This window comes from Petaurus breviceps, unplaced genomic scaffold (assembly GCF_028583685.1).
Source record: "Petaurus breviceps papuanus isolate PSGF00001 unplaced genomic scaffold, PetGlider_PUasm1.0 78, whole genome shotgun sequence".
NCBI lineage: Eukaryota > Metazoa > Chordata > Mammalia > Diprotodontia > Petauridae > Petaurus > Petaurus breviceps.
Genome location: NW_027186502.1, coordinates 812,447 through 835,490, shown reverse-complemented (window position 1 = coordinate 835,490; position 23,044 = coordinate 812,447). Strand labels below are relative to the sequence as shown.

The 23,044-nt window shown below is 38.8% G+C and overlaps 1 protein-coding gene across 1 annotated transcript in view; it reads right to left on the bottom strand.

The window, feature by feature from the left end:
* The window catches only part of ANO2 (anoctamin 2), a 573,391-nt gene that overhangs the window by 387,667 nt on the left and 162,680 nt on the right, over nucleotides 1-23,044 (bottom strand). Inside the window, exon 6 of the mRNA XM_069106084.1 lies at nucleotides 8,707-8,858. Coding sequence (XP_068962185.1) covers nucleotides 8,707-8,858 — 152 coding nt within the window. The remainder of the gene's footprint in view (nucleotides 1-8,706; nucleotides 8,859-23,044) is intronic.

The window sequence follows — 23,044 nt, the reverse complement described above, 5'->3', positions numbered from 1 at the left end:
ATTTGTTTGTTTTTTCCTTAAAAGATATTGACAAATTCCTCAAGATTTTGGTTGGTTCTGGGCACTCAGGACTCAAGTTGATGAATAAAAAACATTTGCAAGGAACTGGAGAAGCTAAAGTATTTATAAATACTAAAGTATTTGGCAGATGAACCCACATGGGAGTTCCCCACTGAATCAGCTCAAGAGGTCCTCAACGTCTGTCCTTGTCAAAGATTCTCCTTCTGCTATGGCTAAGTAAGTCTCCTTTTGTTCACTGTTGGATGACTTATGACTGTCTCATTTTATTCTGATATTAAACCTAAAGTACCAGATAACTAACTGTCTCTGGTCAAGCCTAGCTCAAAACAACTGTCCTGACATGACAATGAAGTGAAGGACTGTACATTATGCACCATTGTCTGACTTTACATCCATCATAACACCTAGCACTGTATCTAGCTAATATTAATACTAAGTTAATATTTACTAAACAAATGAGTGAATATATAAAGTTCCCACTAGTCATGGGAGAGAGGACAATATAGTAGAAGCAATACTGAATTTTTAGACAGTAGCTCTAGATCTCAATCCTATCTCATCTACTTACCACTTGGTGTGATCTTGGACAAGTCATTTCTTAATCTATCAGGGTCTCAACTTCCTCATCTGTAAAATGAGGGAGTCCAATGAAATCACCCCTAAGCAGTCAAGCTTTAAATCTATCATTCCTTACAGATCTAAATGTTATGATCATTTAATTCAGTATTCCCATATCATTCCTGGTGAATGTGAACATAATTCATAGAACGTAGCAATTTTTCCTATACCTATAAAGCCCACTCATATAGGAGATGAAATACTTATTCTGCTCAGAGTAATCAACTTCTAGGCTGAGCTCCTGACCATCACCTGGGTCATAAAAGGGATCTTATTTGCATGGCAGGTATGAGATGTCTCATCACAAATCAATCACTCAACAAATATTATGGGAACGGTCACCTCTGAACAATGAAAAGAGAAATGAGCTAGAAGGTAAGAGGACTGGATTCTAACCCAGTCACAGCTTCATGATGTAGTCAAAAAGCCACGAACTGAGAGAAATGAATTCTAGTCCTGGCTCTGCCACTTACTGCCTACGTGACATCAGAAGATTCAGCCTCCCTCGGCCACAGTTTCCTGAGGTCGCTGACATTGGTTATCGCCTCTTTTATATCTCCTGCTCTTTTCTCAATCTTTTTTTGCAATCTGGTTTCCAACAATACCCCTTAATTAAGCCTGCAGTCACTGAGGTTACTAATGACCTCAGTGGCTAAATCCAATAGATGCCTACACTCTGAACAGAAACAGGAGGCCTGGAAAGTCCACGTATTTCAATTTTCTGGGAAGAGCAGATGGGGATACCCCTATTTTGGCAGGCCTTGGGAAATTTCATTTCCCCTTCAAAGACTAATGAGCAAGGGCTACCCCCACTGGATGCACCTTCTGCCTGAGAAGCCTCAGGCAAACCTTCTGAGTAACAGCAGCTAGGTAGGAAGAACTCTTGTCTGTAGGTAAGTGAAAGCTCATCAACAGCATCTGCTTTACATAGTCTACATTGGTAGGATTTAGGCTCTCATCTCTCCACCATCTCAAAATAAACCTTCAAACTAATTCCACCTCTGCCATTCAACTGATAACTGAAATCTTTCAGCAAGAGTATCATCCTATGGGGAAGCTAGGTGGCACAGTTGAATAGAACACCAGCCCTGGAGTCAGAAGGACCTGAGCTCAAAAACCAGCCTCAGACACTTGACACATTTACTAGCGGTGTGACCTTGGGCAAGTGACTTAACCCCAATTGCCTTGCCTTTCCCCCTCCAGAAAAAGGAAAAAAAGAGTATTATCCTATTATCTTCAGGCTCTGGTTTCCATTAAATTCAAAGGCTCATACCTAGACTCTAAAAGCCCTCCCTTTTCTCCCTTACTTGTCATATTGCCACCCTGAAAAATCTCTACCTTGGAATCCACCTCTCCTACCTGGGGACTCCCTCCCTGGGACATCATTTTTGGAAGGATCTCAGCCATTGTCCCCATGCCAATTGGACCCTTGTACCCTTTCTCCCTAATTGCTTTCCAGCTCCCTTTTAGGTATTGTTTCCCCCATTAACATGTAAACTCCTTGAGTGCAGGGACTGCTTTGCCTACATCTGTATTTCCAGGGCTTCTCACAGTGATTGGCATCTAGTAAGCACTAAATAGATTCCCTATATATCTATTTATTTATCTAAGACCCCAGGAGGGTAACCTGGGTAACCACTAATCTGGTATCATTGATTTAAGATTGTGTGAATGAGGGTATTGAGAGTAGGTTTTGGTCAAAGATGGTGGGAAAAAAAGTATGAATTGGCTGGCTGCCTGGACAGAGAGGGTCAGTTACTAAGAATGGATAAAGCAATAAGGAGAGAAGCTGAAAGATGAATCATAAACTTCATCTTATTCAGAAGTTTGCCAGATTTCTAAGGCATCCTAGAGGTAAAAAGTGTGTCTAGAGGGGATAAGATAGCATAGAAGCATAGAACTTTAGAACTTCAAGGAACCTAATGGAGAATCTCATCCAATCATCTAATTTTACAAATGAGGAAACTGAAGCCCAGAAATGTTTTAAGATGTAAAACAGAAGCATCTTTATATGAAAGAAATGGAGCTGGGCCAAGATGAGTTTATTCATTCAACAACATTTATTTACTATGTGTCGCACACTACGCTAAGTCCTTTGGATACAAAGACAAAAAGGAATCTACATTCCACTGGAACATAGGAAAAATAACATGGGAGTTGGGAGAGGGAAGGGGGAGGACTCAGAAGAATAGGTGAACTGGGGGGTGGGAGGGTGGGAGGAGAAGATAAGGTAACAGGGATAGGGTAAAAAGAGAGGCTGAGAAAGAAAATAGTAAAAATAAGATGGAGGGAAATTCACAAATAATAATTACAACTTTGAACATGAATGGGATATTTATAGCAGCTCTCTTTGAAGTTTCAAGGAACTGGAAATTGTAGGAATTCTCATCAACTGGGGAATGACTGAACAAGCTGTAGTAAGTATATGGTTGTGATGAAATACTACTGTGCCATAAGAAAAGATGAGTTCAATGATCTTAGAGAGGCATGGAAAGACTTGTACAAAATGATGAAGAGTGAAGTGAGCAGAACCAAGAGAACACTGTATGTAGTAACAACAATATTGTTTTAAGAACAATTTTGAGCAACTAAGTCATTTTGACTATTATAATACACGAATTAAAAATAAAGGACATATGAAGAGAGATGCTATCTGCATCCAGAGAAAGAACTGACAAATAGAAGCAAATATAGAATAATTCTACTTATATATACCTATTTGTGTTGAATGGTAGCCATCTCTAGGGTGCAGGAAGGGAGGGAAGAAAAAAAAAGAAATTTATATAACTTTGTTGTATATTTAAAGGGAATAGCAAGTTGTACGTGGTAGATTTGCAGTTTCATGTGCAATCATCTTTTATATTGTACAGTGTTATGGAAATGTTTATTTTATTCCCTGAATTGAAAATAAATTAATTTTTAAAAAGAAAAGAAAAATAATATGCATATAGAAAATTAAATGCAAAGTAGTTTCTCGGAAGGAAGAGTGTTAGCACTCTTAGAAGTTAGGAAAAGTGGGGCAACCAGGTAGCTCAGAGAGTAAGAGCACCAGCCCCAGTGTCAGGATGACCTGGGGATCAAATCCGGGCTCAGATACTTAGCACCACACCCAGAAATAACTGGGTGTGTAACCTTGAGCAAGTTACTTAACCCCAATTGCTTAAAAAAAAAAAAGAAGTTAGGAAAAGTTTGGTGGGTGGGGCATTGAGATAGGCATCTTGTTGGAGTTGACATTAGCGATGAACCTTGAAAGAAACCAGGGATTCCATGAGACAAAAGTAAAGAAGGGGAATATTCTAGGCATGGGACCTATGCAAAGACATAGATGTGAGATGGAAAGTTATGTACAGTGAACAGCAAATATGACATTTTGGCTGAAACATAAAGTGGGTAAAATCATACCATAAGCAGGTAAAGGTAGGCTGGAGACAGATTGTGAAGGATTTTTAAAGCCAAACAAATTTTAATTTGATGCTTGAGGCAAGAGCCTCCTGAGCAAGGAGAAAGATATCGTCAAACTTGGAGCTTAGGAATTTCTTTTTGGCAGCTGCACTGGGAGCAAGGGAAAGGAGAAGAGTAGACATGAGAGGGGAAAGAGTGGAGGCAGGCAGGGACAGCAGTCAAGAGGCTGTCATAGTAGTCCAAATAAAGGATGACGAAATCCTGAATCAGGGGAATGGCTATTTGAGTGAGAGAAGTTGGATAAAAGCTATATTGTGGAAGTAAAATTCATAAGATCTGGCAACTGATTAGATCTATAACTTCCGTAGTCCCTGTTAGCTCTTAATACTCTTATTATTCTGGGCATAGGGGAGGAGAAAGATAATAATGAATAGGGAGCTTCCTGACAAATTTGATTAGTTTATGAAGAAGTTAGCCTTGTTTGGAATATTTGATCATCCATGCCTTTCCCTATGGGGCATGGAAATGTCTATTAGTCATTGTTAAGGGGACAAAAATCAACCCCTGTTTAAGTTTCAGTAACTGTGATGACCTGGAAGGCGATTTGGTTGATTGGGACTTCCTAGAAGGATAGAATCTTATCAGAGGATTGATTCACTCTCCTGAGTTGGTCTTTGAAAGACCAATAGGTTTTTTCACCTTTCCTCTTGGTGCTTTTCTTCTATTATCTGTGCATATGAGCTTTCTCTACTTCACCCCCAATCCCTTGCTACCTAAGAGCCAATGGCCAATTTAGGGAAAAAGCACATAGAACTGCTTCCCCATGGTTTTATTAGCTCAGGTGAGAAACAAGGGACCAAAGAGATTGCTTTCCCAGCCAGAGACAGCAGCATTTAATTAGCAAGAGTTCCCGCAGAAGCACATGGCCAAAACTGCCTAAAAGGAAAGTTCATGAATAACATTCTAGAACCCAAATCTCCTCTATAAAGGAAAAGAAGTCTTTATTTCCCAGGGATCTTGGTGTTATAGGCAGTATGTTCCCATTATTTTAGCCTTTGGCCATCCAAAGGAAATTTATTGTACAGAGCCAACCTTTACTGTTGCCTTACAAATCAACCCAATGTAGGAGTTCAGGAACCTGACCTTCAAAAGACATAAGGGCAGATCTTGCACTGAATGGAACCCCAAATCTGGAGCAACAGTAAAGTAGAAAAAATGTAATGATGCAATCATGTAAAGCTATAAAGATGTAATGAGAGAGATAGGGACAGACACTCTACAATATGGTTACTGACTTCATGCCTTCTTCAAAGTTACCAATGATCTTTTAATTGCCAAATTTAATGGTCTTTTCTCAATTCTCTATCTTCCTGAAACTGCGAATCACCATCTCTTCCTAAAATCTCTCTCCTTTCTAGGTTTATGACACTGTTCTCTCTTGGTTCTTTACCACCTGACTGCTTCTCAGTCTCCTTTTTTTTTTTTGCTCTTTAGAGGGTGGAAGGAAGGGCAGTTGGGGGTTAAGTGACTTGCCCAAGGTCACACGGCTAGTAAGTGTTAAGTGTCTGAGGTCAGATTTGAACTCAGTTCCTCCTGACTCCAGAGCCAGTGCTCTATTCACCAAAGTGATTTTCTTAAATCTCAGATCTTACTATGTCATCCCCCTCTCCTGCCCAATTTGATTAACTCCAGTGGCTTCCTTTTCACTCAAAAATCAAATATAAAGTCCTCTGGCACCTAAATCCTTTCCCAAAATGTCCCTTTTTTTGCCTTTCTAGCCTTTTGACTCTTTATTCTTCTATGTTACACTCTTTGCACAGGTCAGTTCACTAGCCTCTTTGCTGTTCCTCAAACACAACACCCCATTTCCCAACTCTAGCCTTTTCCTCTGGTTGCCCCTCATGCCTGGAATGCTCTGCTCCTTTACCTCCATTTCTTAACTTCCCTGGCTCCTTTCAAAGACTCATCTCAAATCCCCCCTTCTGCAGAGGACCTTTTCTGGTTCCTGCTGCTACTAACACCCTCCCTCTGAGGCTGGGAACAGGAGAATGGTGAGGTATACAAAGACTTGAAGGAACTCAACTCTCCTCCCCCAACAAACACAGACTGTATCTATATCCTATATGAAACTAGTTACTGACATGTCATCTCTCCTATTAGAATGTGAGCTTTCTGAAGGGAAGGGACAGTGTTTTTGCCTTTCTCTGTAACTCCAGTGCTCAGTTCAGTGCTCAGTACACAGTAAACATTAACAAATGCTTACTGACTAAATGGCTGACCTGGACACCTATCACTATTACACTGAGTTATTTAGACAGTGCAAAATATGCTGGCCATTGGAGCTTCAAGGAGTCCAAACCACAGGGTAGCACTACATGTCTTAGAGAGGCTGTGTTAAAACTCCTGTGGGAGAGTTAGAGAGTCATCAGAATTGCAGGGTGTTACCTGACTGACAATTCCAAATTTCAGCTCCCCTTCTGAAGGGAGTCCACAGCACTGAATTATAGGGATTCTGGATCCTGGTGGAAAATAGGACCCATCAGAGAGGGAGAAGAATTTATTGCACAAAGCTTAATAGGTACCAAATTTTAAAAAATTCTTGAGCAAGAGTGTGAGGTATTATGTGCAAAATAAACTACAAGATCTTTATATGTTTCCTGTATTTGTATATAGGCTCCATATTATAAGGTGTGAAATAAGAGTTATTTTCTGGCCAATATGTATTTGTTACTTTGACTATATGTATGAGAGCTAGGGGATATGTTACTTACATATGTGGAAACTTAGACATGAAGTTGTAATGCGAATGGAAATTTGAAGATCTTCCCAGCCCCTTAATAAGCCTAAGAGAATTTGAAGACCTTCCCTGCTTTGAAAATATACTCTGCCCCCTAATAGGTTGAATGCAATCATATGGAGTCTGTGGTAGGAGGAGTTCACTGAAGAGTGAAGCAGAGCCCACAGGAAGCTGGGAGTCAGAGTAAGCTAGATGGTTGGGAGGAGAGTGTGCTTCCAAGGGAGACAGATAGACTTGTGCGTAAATATTGGTCTTGTGTTGGTTTGTGGAAAGACTAAAGGATGGTATGGCTCCCTGTACTGTTGTGGCTTATTAACTTTTTTGCTACTATGATGGAATCGGTTTACTGGTTTGGGGATTCAGTTTTCTGGTCTCTGAATAAATGTTTTGCTTCTGTCTTCTATATGGAGAGTGTTATATTTTGTGATTGAGCATCATGCAGGTATATTTATAGTGATCATGGGTGCTGTGAATATTGCATTGGAGCTACAGAAGTATACATGAGCTATATTTGGAGTTAATTGAGATGAAATTCAAGATGGGTAATGACAAGCCAAATGTGATGTTTGAGGGTTTACTCCCAATATCAGATCTAGTATATACTAACTGGAAAAAGGCAGAATTATTATATCCTTCTAAGCCTCCCAAATAGAATTTTAGATGTGGAAGTTACTCTACGAATTACCTTGTCCAGGACTCTTTAGTGTTCAAGGTTCCCTAAAAACAACCCTTTGAGTCCTTGATGTTTTTTTCTCCTTTGGGTTCCAAACATCTCTCCATCCTGAATTTTTTAGCCCTTTCTTCCTGCGATGTTGGTCACATTCAATCCATTGGAATATTATTCCCATTCCAATTCCAAACATCAACAAGTGTTTCCCTTTTATAGTCTTTCCAAAATGCTCCCTCCTGCTTCAAGACTCTGCTCTCTTTCTGAAGGCTCCCCACAGGTCAAAGGGCTCAGGGGTAAGAGGCTAGGAACAGAAGAATGTGGAAGAAGACAGAGCAGAACTGGGGATTCAACTCTCCTTCCCCTAAGAAACATATTCCATACACATGTATGCACATATGCATATATGTACACATATATGTATGCATACTCTTGCATGCATTTCTTTCCAAATTTGGTTATAATCCTCAAAAATCCAAAATCTCAATAGGGCTTCCTGCTGTAGGCAGGTAATTGAATGGATTTTCAATCCAATTTCTCCTTAATCTCAAAATAATTAAAAGCTACCTCCTAAGACCACCAATCAACTACAAAAGAGTAAATATTTACTATAAAATTATATATATAAAGATATATATATATACACAGAGAGAGAAAATATAAATTATAAATGAGTCTAATATCTCTAGTACCAATATCAGAGGACCAAATGAAATAATAAGACACAGTACTATGCTAGAGAGAGCCCTGAATTTGAAGTTAGAGACCTGAGTTCAAATTCCTACTCTGCCACTTAATGCCGATGTGACACTTTTTTTCTGGTCTGTTTATTCAACTATAAAACAAGAGAATTGAACTAGATGACCTCTGAAGAACATTTCAGCTCTAAATCTATGATCAACCATCCAAAAGCATTTTTAAAATGCCTACTTATGTGCTAGGTTTGGGGGATACAAATACTCTGAATAAAAAAAAAATCTCAAGGAACTTGCATTTTGCTGAGCATCCATGATTAGATGATGTCTAATTTCTTTCCATTGCTAATGTTTTAGAATTTATAATGCATTCAAAGTTCCTTAGGAAACATAAAATGCTATATAAATGTCAAGTATCATTAATGTTACCCTAACCCTCCCCTGAGTCAGCCATCTTTTAAAAAAAAAAATTCTGTGTCCCATGTGACATCAAACCAAATACTCACAGATACAGTTTCTCCCTGGAGAAGGGGTAGGAAAGGTTTTTCATCTTGTTGTTGCTGTGTTCTGGTACATGGGGCTGTAAAGGGGAAGTCATCTTCTGTATAATATCATTGAATGCCTTTGCAATGGTATTTTTTGATTTGATCTCGTACATCTAGAGGAGAGAAAAAAAAAACCACAGGGGTAAAAAACTGAAGCAAACAAAAGATCGAGAGAAATGAATCCTTTTTTCTGCCCCCAACCTCATAGAGTCAGGATACCCTGTCTGGGGGAAGGAAAGGGTGAAAGATGTTTTCTAAAAGGACACATGTTCTGACCCTTCTATCAAATGCCTTTACAAAGAGACCTTGGGTTGGACACTAATGCACTGTTGGTGAAGTTGTGAACTGATCCAACCATTCTGGAGAGCAATTTGGAACTATGCCCAAAGGTCAATAAAACTGTATACCCTCTGACCCAGTAGTACTACTGCTAGATATGTACCCCAAAGAGATTATTTTTTAAAAAGGAAAAGGACCTATATGTACAAAAATATTTATAGCAGCCCTTTTAGTAGTGTCACAGAGTCAGAAATTAAGGAATGGTCATGGTATATGATTAAAATGGAATACTATTTTGCTTTAATGATGAGTAGGATGTTTTCAGAAAAACCTAGAAAGACTGACATGAACTGATGCAAAGTAAAGTGAGCAGAACCAGGAGAACATTGTATACAGTAACAGCAAAATTGTATGATGATCAACTGTGAATGACTTCTCAGCAATGATCCAAAACAATTCCAAAGGATTTATGATGAAAAATGCTAACTACCTCCAGAGAAAGAGCAGATGGAATCTAGCATACTTATTATTACTTTCTTTATTTTTTTTCGTTTTCTTTCTTTCTTTCCTTTTTTTTTTTTTGCTGTTTCTTTCACAACATGGCTAATATGGATTTTGCTTGAGTGTACATATAGAGCATATATTGAGCTATTTGCCTTCTCAGGAAGGGGGATAGGAGGGGAGGGAGGGAGAGGAAGAGAAAGAGAGAATTTAGAACTAAAAAAAATTTTTAAAGCCAATGTTAAACATTGTATTTACATGTAATTGTAGAAAAAAATTAAAAAAGTAAAATGCTTTGGCAATAGTTTACTCTCTTATCTAATACAGGAGAACAGTAAAACAGTGACTTATGCAATCCCCAAAAGCTTTTTTAAAAAATCAATAGTCATAAAATAATAGAATTTTCCAATACAAGGGACTTGAGCAATCACATAATCCAATTCCCTCACTACATAGATAAGGTATGGAGGCATAAAGTGACTTGCCATAGGTCATACAAATGGTTAGTGACAGAACTAAGGTTCAATCCAGGTGCTCCAACTCCAAATTCAGTGTTCTTTCAACTATGCCATCCTGACTAGCTCCCACTTCTACACTGCCTTAAGGTTTACAGAGTATTTTCCTAACAACTCTGAAATGTAAGAAATGCATGTCTTACTACTTTCCATTTTACAGATGGGGGAAGAGGTACAAATAACGCCTTGCCCATAACCAGATGGCTAATGAGTGCCTGAGGAATGGCTTGAACATAGGTCTTCTACCTCAAAACCCATTGTTCTTTTCACTGTATCAAATCATTCCCATTTGACACCAGGCTTTTGTGATCCTTCTGGGAGCCACATTATTAAACTTCTTGATTAGGTTTTTCTTTCCATTCCTTGAATACATATTACCATTACTCCCCTGCATTTTTATCATTCATCCTTCTCCTCCACATTAAATTGTAACTTTTTGCATGCCAAAGGCACTAAATTAATGCTTATTGCCATTGCCCTCGAGAGACTGCTATCTCTTGAGTCCAGGAGGGCAGAAAGGACAATACTAGTGAATAGAAAATACTTATTTCATACATAAACACTCACCTTCAATCATCCAATTATCCATAACTCTCCTAGTAAGGACAATACTTCCACAAATGCCAAATCCAACACCTCTCTGCACCCTATAAGACTCTTTAAGAGATGCTCAGCCTTAGAACTTCTTTTCCCCTCCAGTGGTCAACCCCAAACTTAGCTTGGCTACAGCCTGTTACTGGGCCCACATCCAAAACTTTTCCTGCCTGCTAGGACTTGCCAAAGCTCACACTCTGCCAGCATGCTCTTTCTCAAAGCAAGGTCATCTCTCCACAAATCTGGTCTGGCATTCAAGGCTCTCCACGGTCTGGCTCCAACCTATGTCCTGAGACTTGTATCCTGCAACTTCCTTTTACACTCAAATTCCAGACAGGCTGAGCTATTCTTTGTCTCCTTGTTCAGTCCCCTCCTATCTCTTTGGAACTCCTTCCTTCTGATCTCTGTCAAAGTCACTCTCTTTCTTTGAGGCATCAGAGAGGGATCTCAATGGAAAATACACGCACATTCCTCTGATACAATATGCCGGTTCCAAGGATGATCTCTGTGTGTTGCCGTAAAACTGTACTTGCCCCCCCTCCCCACCCAGTACATACTCACATGTACTGTCTCTGCACCCTAGGACCTGTTTTGCAGACGTCTCTGTAATCTACGTCCCTCAATAGGGCTCTGTTTGGAGCCTTCTCTGCACATTCTTTCTTTGATTACAGAATGAGGGGGCCATCTCCTGACAATGTCCTGGTGGAATGTCTACCTCCCTGCCTTCTGATGCCTGATTGCACTCAGTGTTAGGGACTTTCACAGAATGCATATTTCCTTCTATGACCAGGAATCCTCTCTTCCTCCATTTAATCTCCAGCAATAAAGAGTCCAATATCATCACAATCACAATCCTAGAGTCTGAAGAAAAACCCCATGTCTTTCATTCTCCCTCCTCACCTCCAGAGTAGATTTCAGAAAATGCTCACAGATCCTCAGATGATACTTTCTGTGTGTATTCTCTAAAATCTTAAGGGTTATTCAAGTGTTCGACAATGAGCCTTGAAAACAACTGATCTGTGGCTAACCCAAAAATCCTCCTCCCTGCTAAAAAAAAAAAATAGGCAGCAGTAGGTGGAAACAACCCTACACAACATGCAGATGAAGAAAGTGTAGTGCCTGCAATTGCTTAGGGGCGGCCAGGTGGCTCAGCGAGTAAGAGCACCAGCTCCAGTGTTGGGACGACCTGGAGATCGAATCCCAGGCTCAGACACTCAGCACCACACCCAGAAATAATAACTGGCCGTGTAACCTTGAGCAAGTTACTTAACCCCGATTGCTCAAAAAAAAAAAAAAGTGTAGTGCCTGCAGATAGAGAGGAGCCTGACTGGAGTAAGGGAGAGGGGCAAGAGAGTCAGGAATAACAATGATTTGTACTGGTGTAGTGAAAACATCCTCATTTCCTACATATGTGATTATATGTGTGGTACATTTAGTGTATATAATATATTAGTATGGAAAATGCTATAATAGTATTATATGTCACATCTGATATGTTAATATACACTATAATACACATCATATATTAATATATTACATATGGCTCCTATATTACTATAATACATGTCATATATTATTTCATATATTATATTGTTATATGTCCCCATATTATTTATATTTAATAGATGAAGAAAATGAAGCTTAAAAAGTTAAAGGACTAACCCAATGTCATACAATTATTTAAGCACAAAAGCCAGAATTCGTATCCAGTTCTCTTTTGATTCAAAATCCAATGCTTCTGCCACTATTGGATACTAGAGAAAACTTAAATACCTCTGCTCCAAGCCCCTGTGCCTAAGACTATGCCCAGAAGTTCATTGTAAATACTAAGCACCATGATTATTACAAAATGGGAAACAATATAGACTCTGGAGTCAGAGGACTTGGGTTCAAATTCTACCTTTGCCACTTATGAGCTGTGTGACTTTGGTCAAGTCACTTTCCTGGACCTCAGTTACTTCTTCTGTGAAATGGGGAGGTTGGACTTCAGAACTTTTAAGGTTCCTTCCAGCTGCAGCTCTACAAACATGAGTTTTTCTTCCCTCCCACCCACCCATCAGAGAGTTAGTTTCCCAAAGATGGTTTCTATTCTCTTCTAGATCTAAATAAAGATTCTGGATCATCGTGATTCCCTGAAGCAAGGGCCACCTTTAAAGTAGAAGCAGAATGCCTCCGAGAGGAGAAGATATCCTGAGGTCAAAAAATATGATGGGGAAGAGAAATAAAACACAGGTGTCCAGGATCCCTACCTAGAAGTTAAACCAGGTAGCTTTCAAGAGAAGAATAGTAAATTCAACTTTAAGGGTGTGATATAGACTCAGCTTTCTCCACCAAAGAAATGCATACATACCTCTGGCCACCATCAGAGTCAAGGTCTAAGCCAAGAGAGGATGGTAGACAGTACCAATGGCAGACAAAAATAGAACTTAGGATCCAGTATTGCAAAGAAGCCAATAAAAACCTAAAAATATGTACACCAATTCTGATTCATTTTTCCCCATACTCTGGCCTGGGGAGGTAAAGGCGGTGCAGCTTTTCTCATTGACAATGACTATACTATGATGGAACTAGTTTACAACTAAAATACAAAAGAACCCAAGGTCCTTGAAGGATAGAGTTTAAAAATAATCAATAAGTATTTCCTATAATACAGTGGAAAAGACTAGATTTGGAACAAAGGGATGTGGGTTCAGTGCTTGGCTCTGATCCTTCTAGCTATGTGACCATAGGCAAGTCACTTAAACTTTCTGAGCCTCATTTTATTTTCTATAAAATGGACATAATAATTCTTATATCCACAATCTCACAGGTTTGCTGTGCTGTTGCTGAAATAAAAACACCAAGGACATTAACATAAAATGGCTGTTCCTGCACAAGAGTTCATTATAGAGAAGAAAAGTAGACGTGGCATAACTTGGGGAAAACCAACTTTAAAAGGTTCAGAGGGCATCTAAGAGGGATAAGAAATTTTCAAAGATGCAAATCTGAAGACACAAGTAACAACAATTCTGACAAGAAGAAAGAGGAAATCTGTCTAAAAGACCACTCAAGATACACAGAGAATTCATAAACAAATTCAGATTTTTTTAAGACAAATGTAAAAGATAGAAGGAAGGGCAAGTACATGGGGATAAGCACAAGCAAACAACACTGTGTAGTGTGATAATTGTGCCAGGAACACTAAAGCCCTGAATAAGCAGATTGGCAGGACCTGGGGGTGAAGAAAAGGGGTATGAGCTTTTTTAAAGCTACCTTGGGGGCAAGGGTAAGATCAAAACAGGGAAAAGAACCATTGCTTCTGATGGATAGGATGATGATGCCAGATGGAATTCAAAAAGCTGAACTACTCAGTTCCTTCTGATTTTTCTTTTCTTTTCCAAAGAAAGGAATCACAGGACTAGGAAGGATAGAATAAAAATGGTGGTTTCATAGCAGAAATTCAAGATAATTGAGAAGAGAATCAGATAGTATCTAGCTATCCTCAAAGGACTGAAGTCCCACAGCCAGGAAAACTATACCCCAAGGTAGTGAAAGAAATGGCAGATATAATTACTGAGCTGCTGTCAACAATCTCTGAAATGTCACAGAGAATGAGGAAGATGCCAAAGTATTGGAGAAAGGTAAACGTTGTACCAATTTTCAAACATGGCAAGAGAATGGAGTCTAAAATCTGTTGGCCAGTGAACTTTGTCTTCTACTCCTAGTAACTTTCAACAATATATTATGAAGGACTGGTTTTTGTGTGTTCAAAAACAGACGTAGCATAGATTCATCAAGGATAGGTCCCATTGGGGCGGCCAGGTAGCACAGTGAGTAAGAGCACCAGCCCCAGAGTCGGGATGACCTGGGATTGAATCTGGGCTCAGACACTTAGCACCCACCCAGAAACACCTAGGCGTGTAACCTTGAGCAAGTTACTTAACCCCAATTGCTTTAAAAAAAAAAAAAAGAATAGGTCCCATTGAAGATGGTGGGGTACAGGGAATAATTCAGCTGAACACTCCCAACATTCCCCTCCTAACAACTTTAAAGAAAACCCTCAAATAAAATTTTGGAGCAGCAGAGTCAACAAAAGGTCAAAGTGAGATATTTTTCCAGTCTTAGGCAACTCAAGAGGTTGGCAGGAGAGGTCTGTGGCACTAGGGCGCGGCTTGACCCAAAGCAAACACTGCAGCATCACCAGCAGTGGGCCTTGGAGGTGGTTGCAACAGTGAGTAGTAGCAGCTTCAGGAGTTCTTAGCCCAGAGACTTTAAGGGGGTTAGACAATGGGGAAGGGGAGGGGGGCGAGTGGGAGGGTCAATTAAGGGAAGCAGTGGTCAGAAGCACAACAGATTTTTGAGGAGGGACAGGAGAAAGACAGACATACAGACAGAGAGACACAGAGACAGAGAGAAACACAAGAAAATAAAATGGGAGGAAATACCAGTAATCATAATTGGAAATATGAATGTGATAAGCCTACCCACAAAACAGAAACAGATAGCAGAATTAGAAACCAGAATTTCATAATACACTGTATATGAGAGACACACTTGAAACACAGTTAAAATAAAGAGCTGGAAAAGAATCTATTATGCTTCAGCTAAAGTAAAAAAAAATTAAGGCAAGGTAGCAATCATCTCAGACAAAGCAAAAGCAAAAAAGAAACCTAATTAAAGGAGATAATCAGGGAACCTATATTTTGCTAAAAGGTACCATAGACAATGAAGTCATTTCAAAAAATTTCATAGCAAGCTTCTCTGACAAAGGCTTCATTTCTCAAATATATAGGGAACTGAGTCAAGTTTATAAAAAAAATAAGAGCCATTTCCCAATTGATAAATGGTCAAAAGATATGAATAGGCTGTTTACAGAAGAAGAAATCGAAGTCATTTATAGTCATGAGGGGGAAAACATGCTCTAAATCACTGATTAGAGAAATGCAAATTAAAACAACTCTGAAATACCACTTCACACCTATCAGAAATTACAAATGCTAGAGAAGATGAGGGAAAATAGGTAACCTAATAAGTTGTTGATAGAGTTGTGAACTGATTCAATTGTTCTGGAGAACAATTTAAAGCCATGCCCAAAGGGCTATAAAACTGGCATACCCTTTGACCCAGCAATACCACTACTAGGTATGTACCCCAAAGAGATCAAAGAAAAAGGGAAAGGACCTACATGTACAAAAATATTTACAGCATTCTTTTAGTGGAGTCAAAAAATTGAAAATTGAGGGGATGCTCATCAACTGGGGAATGGCTAAACAAGTTTTGGTATACAATTGTTATGGAATACTATTGTGATTGTTACTATTGTAATGATGGGGATGGTTTTAGTGGGGAAAGCATGGTAAAACCTACATGAACTGATACAAAGCAAAGAGGAAAGAACCAGGAAAACATTTATGCACTGTAGCAACAATGTCATAATGATGATCAACTGACAAAGACTCATCTACTCTGATCAATACAGTGATCCAAGATTAATTCCAAATAACTCATGATGAAAAAGAAATGCTATCTACCTCCCAAGAAATAACTGATAGACTGAGTTCAGGGCAAGTATAATTTTCTTGCTTTTTCTGTTTTTGTTTTTGTTTTTGCAGTATGGCTAATAAGAAAATGTTTTGCATGCTTTTGCATGTATGATTAATATCATTTTGCTTGCCTTCACAGTGGGTAGGGGAGAGATGGGAGGGAAGGATAGAAATTGGAACTCAATTTAAAAGAGGAGAATGTTAAAAATAAGTAAAGAAAAATTTAAAAAGAGAAAAAATAGGTCATGTCATAGGAAGATCCATATGAACTGATAAAGAATAAAAAAAGAAACCCCAGAACATACACAAAGTCCTCAACAATGTAAGATTACTCAAAGGCAATTAAACTTTTGAATAAATGGAAAAAAATAATTATCCTAGAAAATAAACAATGAAATATTCCTCCCTCTTCTTAGGAGAGAGGTAAGGGACTATTCAGAGAGAATAGCGCATGCACTGTCAGATAAGGTCACCATGTTGGTTATTTAAGCTTATTTTTATTTGTAACAAGGGAGGGTTCAATTTGTAGGAGGCAATGGGGGAGAAGTAGATGTAATACAGAAGTAGGTGTAATGTAAAAAGACATTAAAATTCATTTTTAAAAGAACAAATTCTAACAAACTAACCTCATTTTTTAGATAGGAAAACTATACTTTCAGGTCAGGAAGATACTCAAGAAATAGCATGCCTAGGTTTAAGCAAAATATTTTATTAAAGTCTCTCATGTTATCTTTTTGGGCAAAATGTAGAGATACGGCTAGATGATAGGACAGTTTGAGCAAGTAATTGAATCCAAAGAGGGACTAAGCTGATAGAAAATGAAGATGTAGTCCTTAGCAGAGTGTCTCAGGAAGACATCCTTGATCCCAGGCTATTTAATAGCTTTCTCAAAAAGTTGGAGGAAGGCTTAAATAGTATGCATGTTAAATATGCAAATGACATAAAGCTGGAAGGTACAGCTAACATTGCATGAGAGGGTCCAGATCCAAAGAGACCACCCAGGCTAGAAAAATGAGCCAAATTAAATAAAGATGGAATTAAATAGGAACAAGTGTAAAGTTCTACACTTGGATTTCAAAAATCTAGGCAGCCGTTCCTGTGAAATAACCCTAGGGGTTTTCATAGATTACAAGCTCAGTGTGTTTCTAATATGACGTGACCAGTGCTATTCTAGATTGTATTTTTTTTTTTAAAAAGGCATAGGGTTCATTATGAGGGAGGTCATAATTCTATTCTAGTAAGACTATATCTGGAGAACTAAACACAGTACTCCAGATGAAGACTAGAAGAAGGAAGTAGGACTGTTTGGAATGGAGAAGAAAAGACTTTGGGGGAAGAGGAAGACCATGAGAACTGTCCTCTGAGATTTGAACACTTAATATGTGGAAAAGAAATTAGATTTGTTCTGCGTGGCCACAAGGAGCAGAATCGTGAGCTGTGAACAGAAGGTGACAAGGTAGAGATTTAGGCTTGATCTCATAAAAAATAACACAAGGTTAATTAATCAATTAATCCCAATATTGTTGTCCACTAGACTACAAGAGGACACAGTGTGTACTCTCTCCCTGGAGATGTACAAGAAATTGAATCACCCACTAACTGTCAAAGGAATTTTTGGTTAGGTATGGTGTTCTTAACCTGGGATCCATGTGGGGGTCAGTGAACTTGGACGGGAAAAAAAATTACACCTTTATTTTCACTAATCTCTAACTGAAATAGAGCATTTCCTTCAATTATTTCAAGACATTATTCTGAGAAGAGTTCTCTGGGCTTCACCAGACTGTCAAGGGGGTATAGAAGACAAAAAAGTTAAGAACCCCCAAACTACATGTTCTCTGAGCTCTTTTCTGTGTCTTGGATTCTGTGATTCCATAAAGCTTAAGGTGCTACAGAAACGTGACATTTCACTACCCCTTCTAAGAGATACCAGAGAAGCATAATGCATGGTTCAGGTCTTTGGGGAACTTCAAATCTAGTTGGGGAAATAATATATTAATGGACAAAGAAAAGTTTACATTCCAGCAGAATGTCAACTTCTTCAGGACAGCAATTGTTTTTCTTTGTTGCCTTTGTACCCCTAGGACCTAGCATAGTGACTTGCATGTAGCATAACACTTAATAAATGCTCATTCAATAAACTGAATAACTAATATAGCAGGCAGTTATGTGATAAGTGGAAAATAAGTGGTATTGAGACAATGACTGTATTTTTCAAATCAAAAATTGAGATACATGATTAAACAAATATGATTTATAAAAGCCTTATTTAAAAAAGTACAGAGGTAGATAGGTTGCTCAGTGGATAGAGCACTGGACTCTGAGTGAGAAAGAACTGAGTTCAAATCTAGCCTCAGACATTAACTAGCTGTGTGACCCTGGGCAAGTCACTTGACCTCTGCCTTAATGGAGAAGGAAATAGCAAACCACTCCAGTACCTTTGCCAAGAAAAAACCCTATGGATAGTACTGGTGTGCTATGGTCCACAGGGTCATAAAGAGTTGGGCATAACTGAACTTTTTTTTTTTAATCAAGGCTATCCCTCAAAATCTGGAACATTGTAGATAAAGATCATGAGTGCTGTAAGAATGTAGAATGAAGAAATTATGCATTGTTGTGGTCAGGAAGTCTTCTTAGGGGAGGAATGACTTGAGCTGCTTATTTAAAAAGCATAAGCTGCAGGTGGGTGAACACAGAGAGGGAATGAGGAAGGAACAGGAGGAACGAGCCCTGGTTCCCTCACCTTCCACACCCCCAATATTTGACAGTGACTTGAGTGCTGCTCACCTGGAGAGAGGCCACAGATGAATCCATCTTCTGGTCGATCTAAAGCTGATCTACACATCCTCCCTGGAAATCCCCTACCTATCCCAGATCTGGCCCACAGGGTTTGGACAAAAATAGACCAAACTTGGAAAGTACAGGAAGAGCAATTCCAATGGTGGTCACCAGTCCTGGTTATTCTCTCTGCAGCTGTTCATGGGGCTGGCTTGGGGAGAGACAACGATCTTCTCTTTCATTGCCTGCTGACCCTAAGGCAGTCCCTCAGAACCAAAGACTGGCCGAGACTCGCCTTTCCCAAACTTAGCCATCATCCAGGGGCCAGAGCACTCCTGCACAGCAGGCTCCAGGAAAGCCTCCTCTTTCTTTTTTATTATTATTAATACAATCATCAGCAACAGCAGCATCATTATTACTGTTCTTCTTGGCCATCAGAGAATTATGAACATCCCAAGAACAGTGAGACACATGTTTGCCAGCTGTTCCCCATTATGCCTTCCCTGGGTACATGATACGCCTTTCATGTGCTTAAAATCATAAATAATTTTTAAAGTATGTTGCTCTTTTTTTTAATTTCTGGATTCAAATATGGTTCTAATAAAATCCTGCTTTGACCTCATTGTCACAGTCTAAGGATCTCACTGAGGTTCTTTTTTCTTTCTTTTTCGCCCCTTGTGTCCCTAGGTCTCTCGACTCTGAAGGGGTGAATTCCGGAACACATAACTACAAGTATCAGTGTGGTCTAAAAGCTGTTCCCTTTTCTTCTCTGCATTAAAAACATTTGCCTTCAGAGAGTACTGGGAAACGAGATGGGAATGGGGGGAGTCTGTATAGATTAATACAATCAGCTCTCAATTATCTGTGGGTAGATTATCGGCAGCCGCCAAGAGCTCCTTTTCCCCTAACAGCTGGATCTGAGCTGACTTCCAGGAGAGATGAGCCAGGACAGGGTCAACATCAGGAAGGAAAAGTTTGAGAATGTCCTTTATAGGGTAAATTGTGTGCTTCTGGTTATATTCTCTTTTGTAAAAGAAATTTTATTGATGTCAGGGTTTTCTAAATATCAACAAAGTTTTCCCAGTCTCTCTCCCTTGTACCTTCTCAATCAATTAATAAATATGCATTAAGTCCCTACTATGTGCCAGGCAATATGTTGAATGATAGGAATACAAAAAAAATGGCAAAAGATAGTCCCTGCCCTGAAGGAGTTTAGAGTCATTTTATAGAATTAATTTAATATTTTTAAATACAAGAAAAAAAAAGGAGGGGTAAATCTGCAAAACTGCTCAATACAGCACAAAAGTCTGAACATAGTGCAATTTACCACACTCACAGCCCTCCCACCTCTGCAAAAAGGGCAGGGAAAAGGTGTCTTCTTGTATCTCTTCTCTGGAGTCACGATTTCTCTCTGTGATTTTGCAACATTCATTTTGGGTTTGGGGTTGGTTTGGTCTTTGGTGGCTCTTTCCACTTAGATTGTTGTAGTCATTTGTATATTGTCTTTTTGACTCTGTTCATCTCATTCTGCATTGGTTCATATGCTTCCATGATTCTTTTTATTATTCATATTCATCATTTCTCACAGGACAGTGATATTGTTACTTTCCACAATTTGTTTAGCTGTTCCCCAATCAATGGGCATTTCCTTTGTTTCCTATTCTTTGCTATCACAAAAGGTACTATCGTAAATATTTTGGTGTATAGAGAGACTTTTTTCTTATCAGCAGACTCCTTGGGGTAGTGGAAACTCTGCGTCAAAGGGTATGGACATTTAGTCACATTATTTGGATAATTCCAAATGGCTTTCCTACATGGCTCTACAGATTCGCCACCAACCATGCTCTAGTGTGCCTACCTTCCCACAATTCTTCCAACGTTGCCTATTTCCATCTTTTTTCAATGTGTAGAATAAGAGCTGAAACCTCAGGAATGTCTTGATTTGCATGTCTCTTTTTATTAACGATTTGGAGCATTCTTTTATATGGCTGTTGATAGTTTGCAATTCTTTTGACAACTGTGTGTTCCTATATTTTGCTTATATCTTGGGAAATAGCTTTTAGCTACATATATATATAATATGTATGCATGTTTATTATACATACATATCATGTATGTATAAACGCATATGCATATATATGTTTGTGAAGTGTATTTGTTAACATAAGTGTAACACTCTACATTTATCAATCTCCTTGAGGTCAAGGACTGCTTAGGTTTTGTCTTTAAATTCCCCAGCATGCACATAAGAAATACTTAATAAAATTTCTAATTGAATTTAGCCCACCAAACTTGCAGATCTTTTGGAATGCCAACTCTTTCATCCAGTATTAGCTATCCTTCCCATATTTTTGTCATTTGCAAATTTGATAAAAAGCATTCCTTCTATGTCTTTGTGTGAACAACTGATAAAAATGTTTTTAACAGCACAAGGACAAATACTACTTCCTGTATCACTCCATGAGAAGTCTCCCTTCATTCAAGTTGACACCAATATAATAATGCCTAATCTTTGTGTCCAATTATCCAACCAGTTCTGAATCTAACTATACCATCAGCTAGCTCACATATCTCCATCCTGTCCATTAGAATATCATTTTAAAAACCTTTAAAATCAAAGTAAGCTCTATCTTCAGCGATTCCCTGAAGTGCTAAGAAACCAGGCAAATCTTATATGGCCTATTCGCAATAAAGGTCTGTTGTCTCCGTGATCACCATTTGATGTTCTAGATGTCCATTGACCGTGTCCTTAATCATATATTACAGAATCATGTCAAGAACTGACGTCAAGCTCATGGACTCATAATTTACCTTCTTTATTCTCTTCCCTTTCTTCAAAATCAGGATGCCAATTAACCTTCTCCAGGCCTGTGGTTCCTCCCCCATTCTTCATGAGAATCCAAACATCATTGACAGTGTCTCAACAATCATATTTACCAGTTCTTTCAATAGCATGGGATACAATCTGTCTATGACTAATGATTTTAACCTATCAAGGATGGCTAAGAAGGTTGTCTCTTACTATCTCTTTATTTATCTTGTGTGACCTTCCTATTAGCTATTTTTCTTCTACTGTTTACAATCCATTTTCCTTGCCAGAGAAAAATCCAAGACCAAAGAAAAAAAAGTTGAGTGTTTCTGCCTTCATTCATTCTAGTGTCTATTTTATTATATTGCCCAGCCCTAACCATCTAATGTCACTCCTTGATAAATTTAAAAAAACAAACCAAAAAATGCCTTTTTATTGTCCTTACATTTCTCACCAGGCTAAGATCACTTAGGGTTTCAGTACTCCTGACACATTTTTATAAAACCATGCCATCCTTTTGCATTTTAGGGGACTATGGAAACAGAGGTCAGCTAGATGGCACAGTGGATAGAGTACCAGACTTGGAGTCAGGAAGACCTTAGTTCAAATATGGCCTCAGATACTTACTAGCTGTGTGACCCTGGGCAAGTCATTTAACCCTGTTTGCTTCAGTTTCCTTATCTGCAAATGAGCCGGAGAAGGAAATATCAAACCATTCCAATTTCTTTGCCAAGGAAACCTCAAAAGGGGTCACGGAGAGTCAGAAATCAATAAAATTTGTTCTATTTTGTTTTTCCATACAGAAAGCCTAGATTTGCACCCATGTCATCTGTAGCAGAACCTCGATTAGAATTTGTATCCTCTTATTCCAAATCCTTTCCCCATTGCACTACAGTGTTCTTGTTAAGTCTTATACCACTACCATATAAGAGCTTCCATATTTTCAGGGTCACTTAACAACACTGCAAGAGTTTCAATACTCCTAGACAAGAGGGAATAAATATATAGAATATATACACATGCATATATATAGGCTGTGTGTATATATAATGTATATACACATATGATACTGGAAGAAAGGGAGAGTGCCCATTGTCATGACATTGTCCTTCTAAAATGCCACATTCATTTCCACCCCTGCATTCTTGCTTATGCTAAAATATCTGTTTTTCTCCTTTTGCCCACCCACATCTTCTCCATCCTTCATGGCCTACCTAGCTCAAGTCTCACCTCTTCCAGGAAGCCTTCCCCGATGACATGATCTTTTCCTGCTCTGGATTCTCATCACACTTATAATTTTTCTT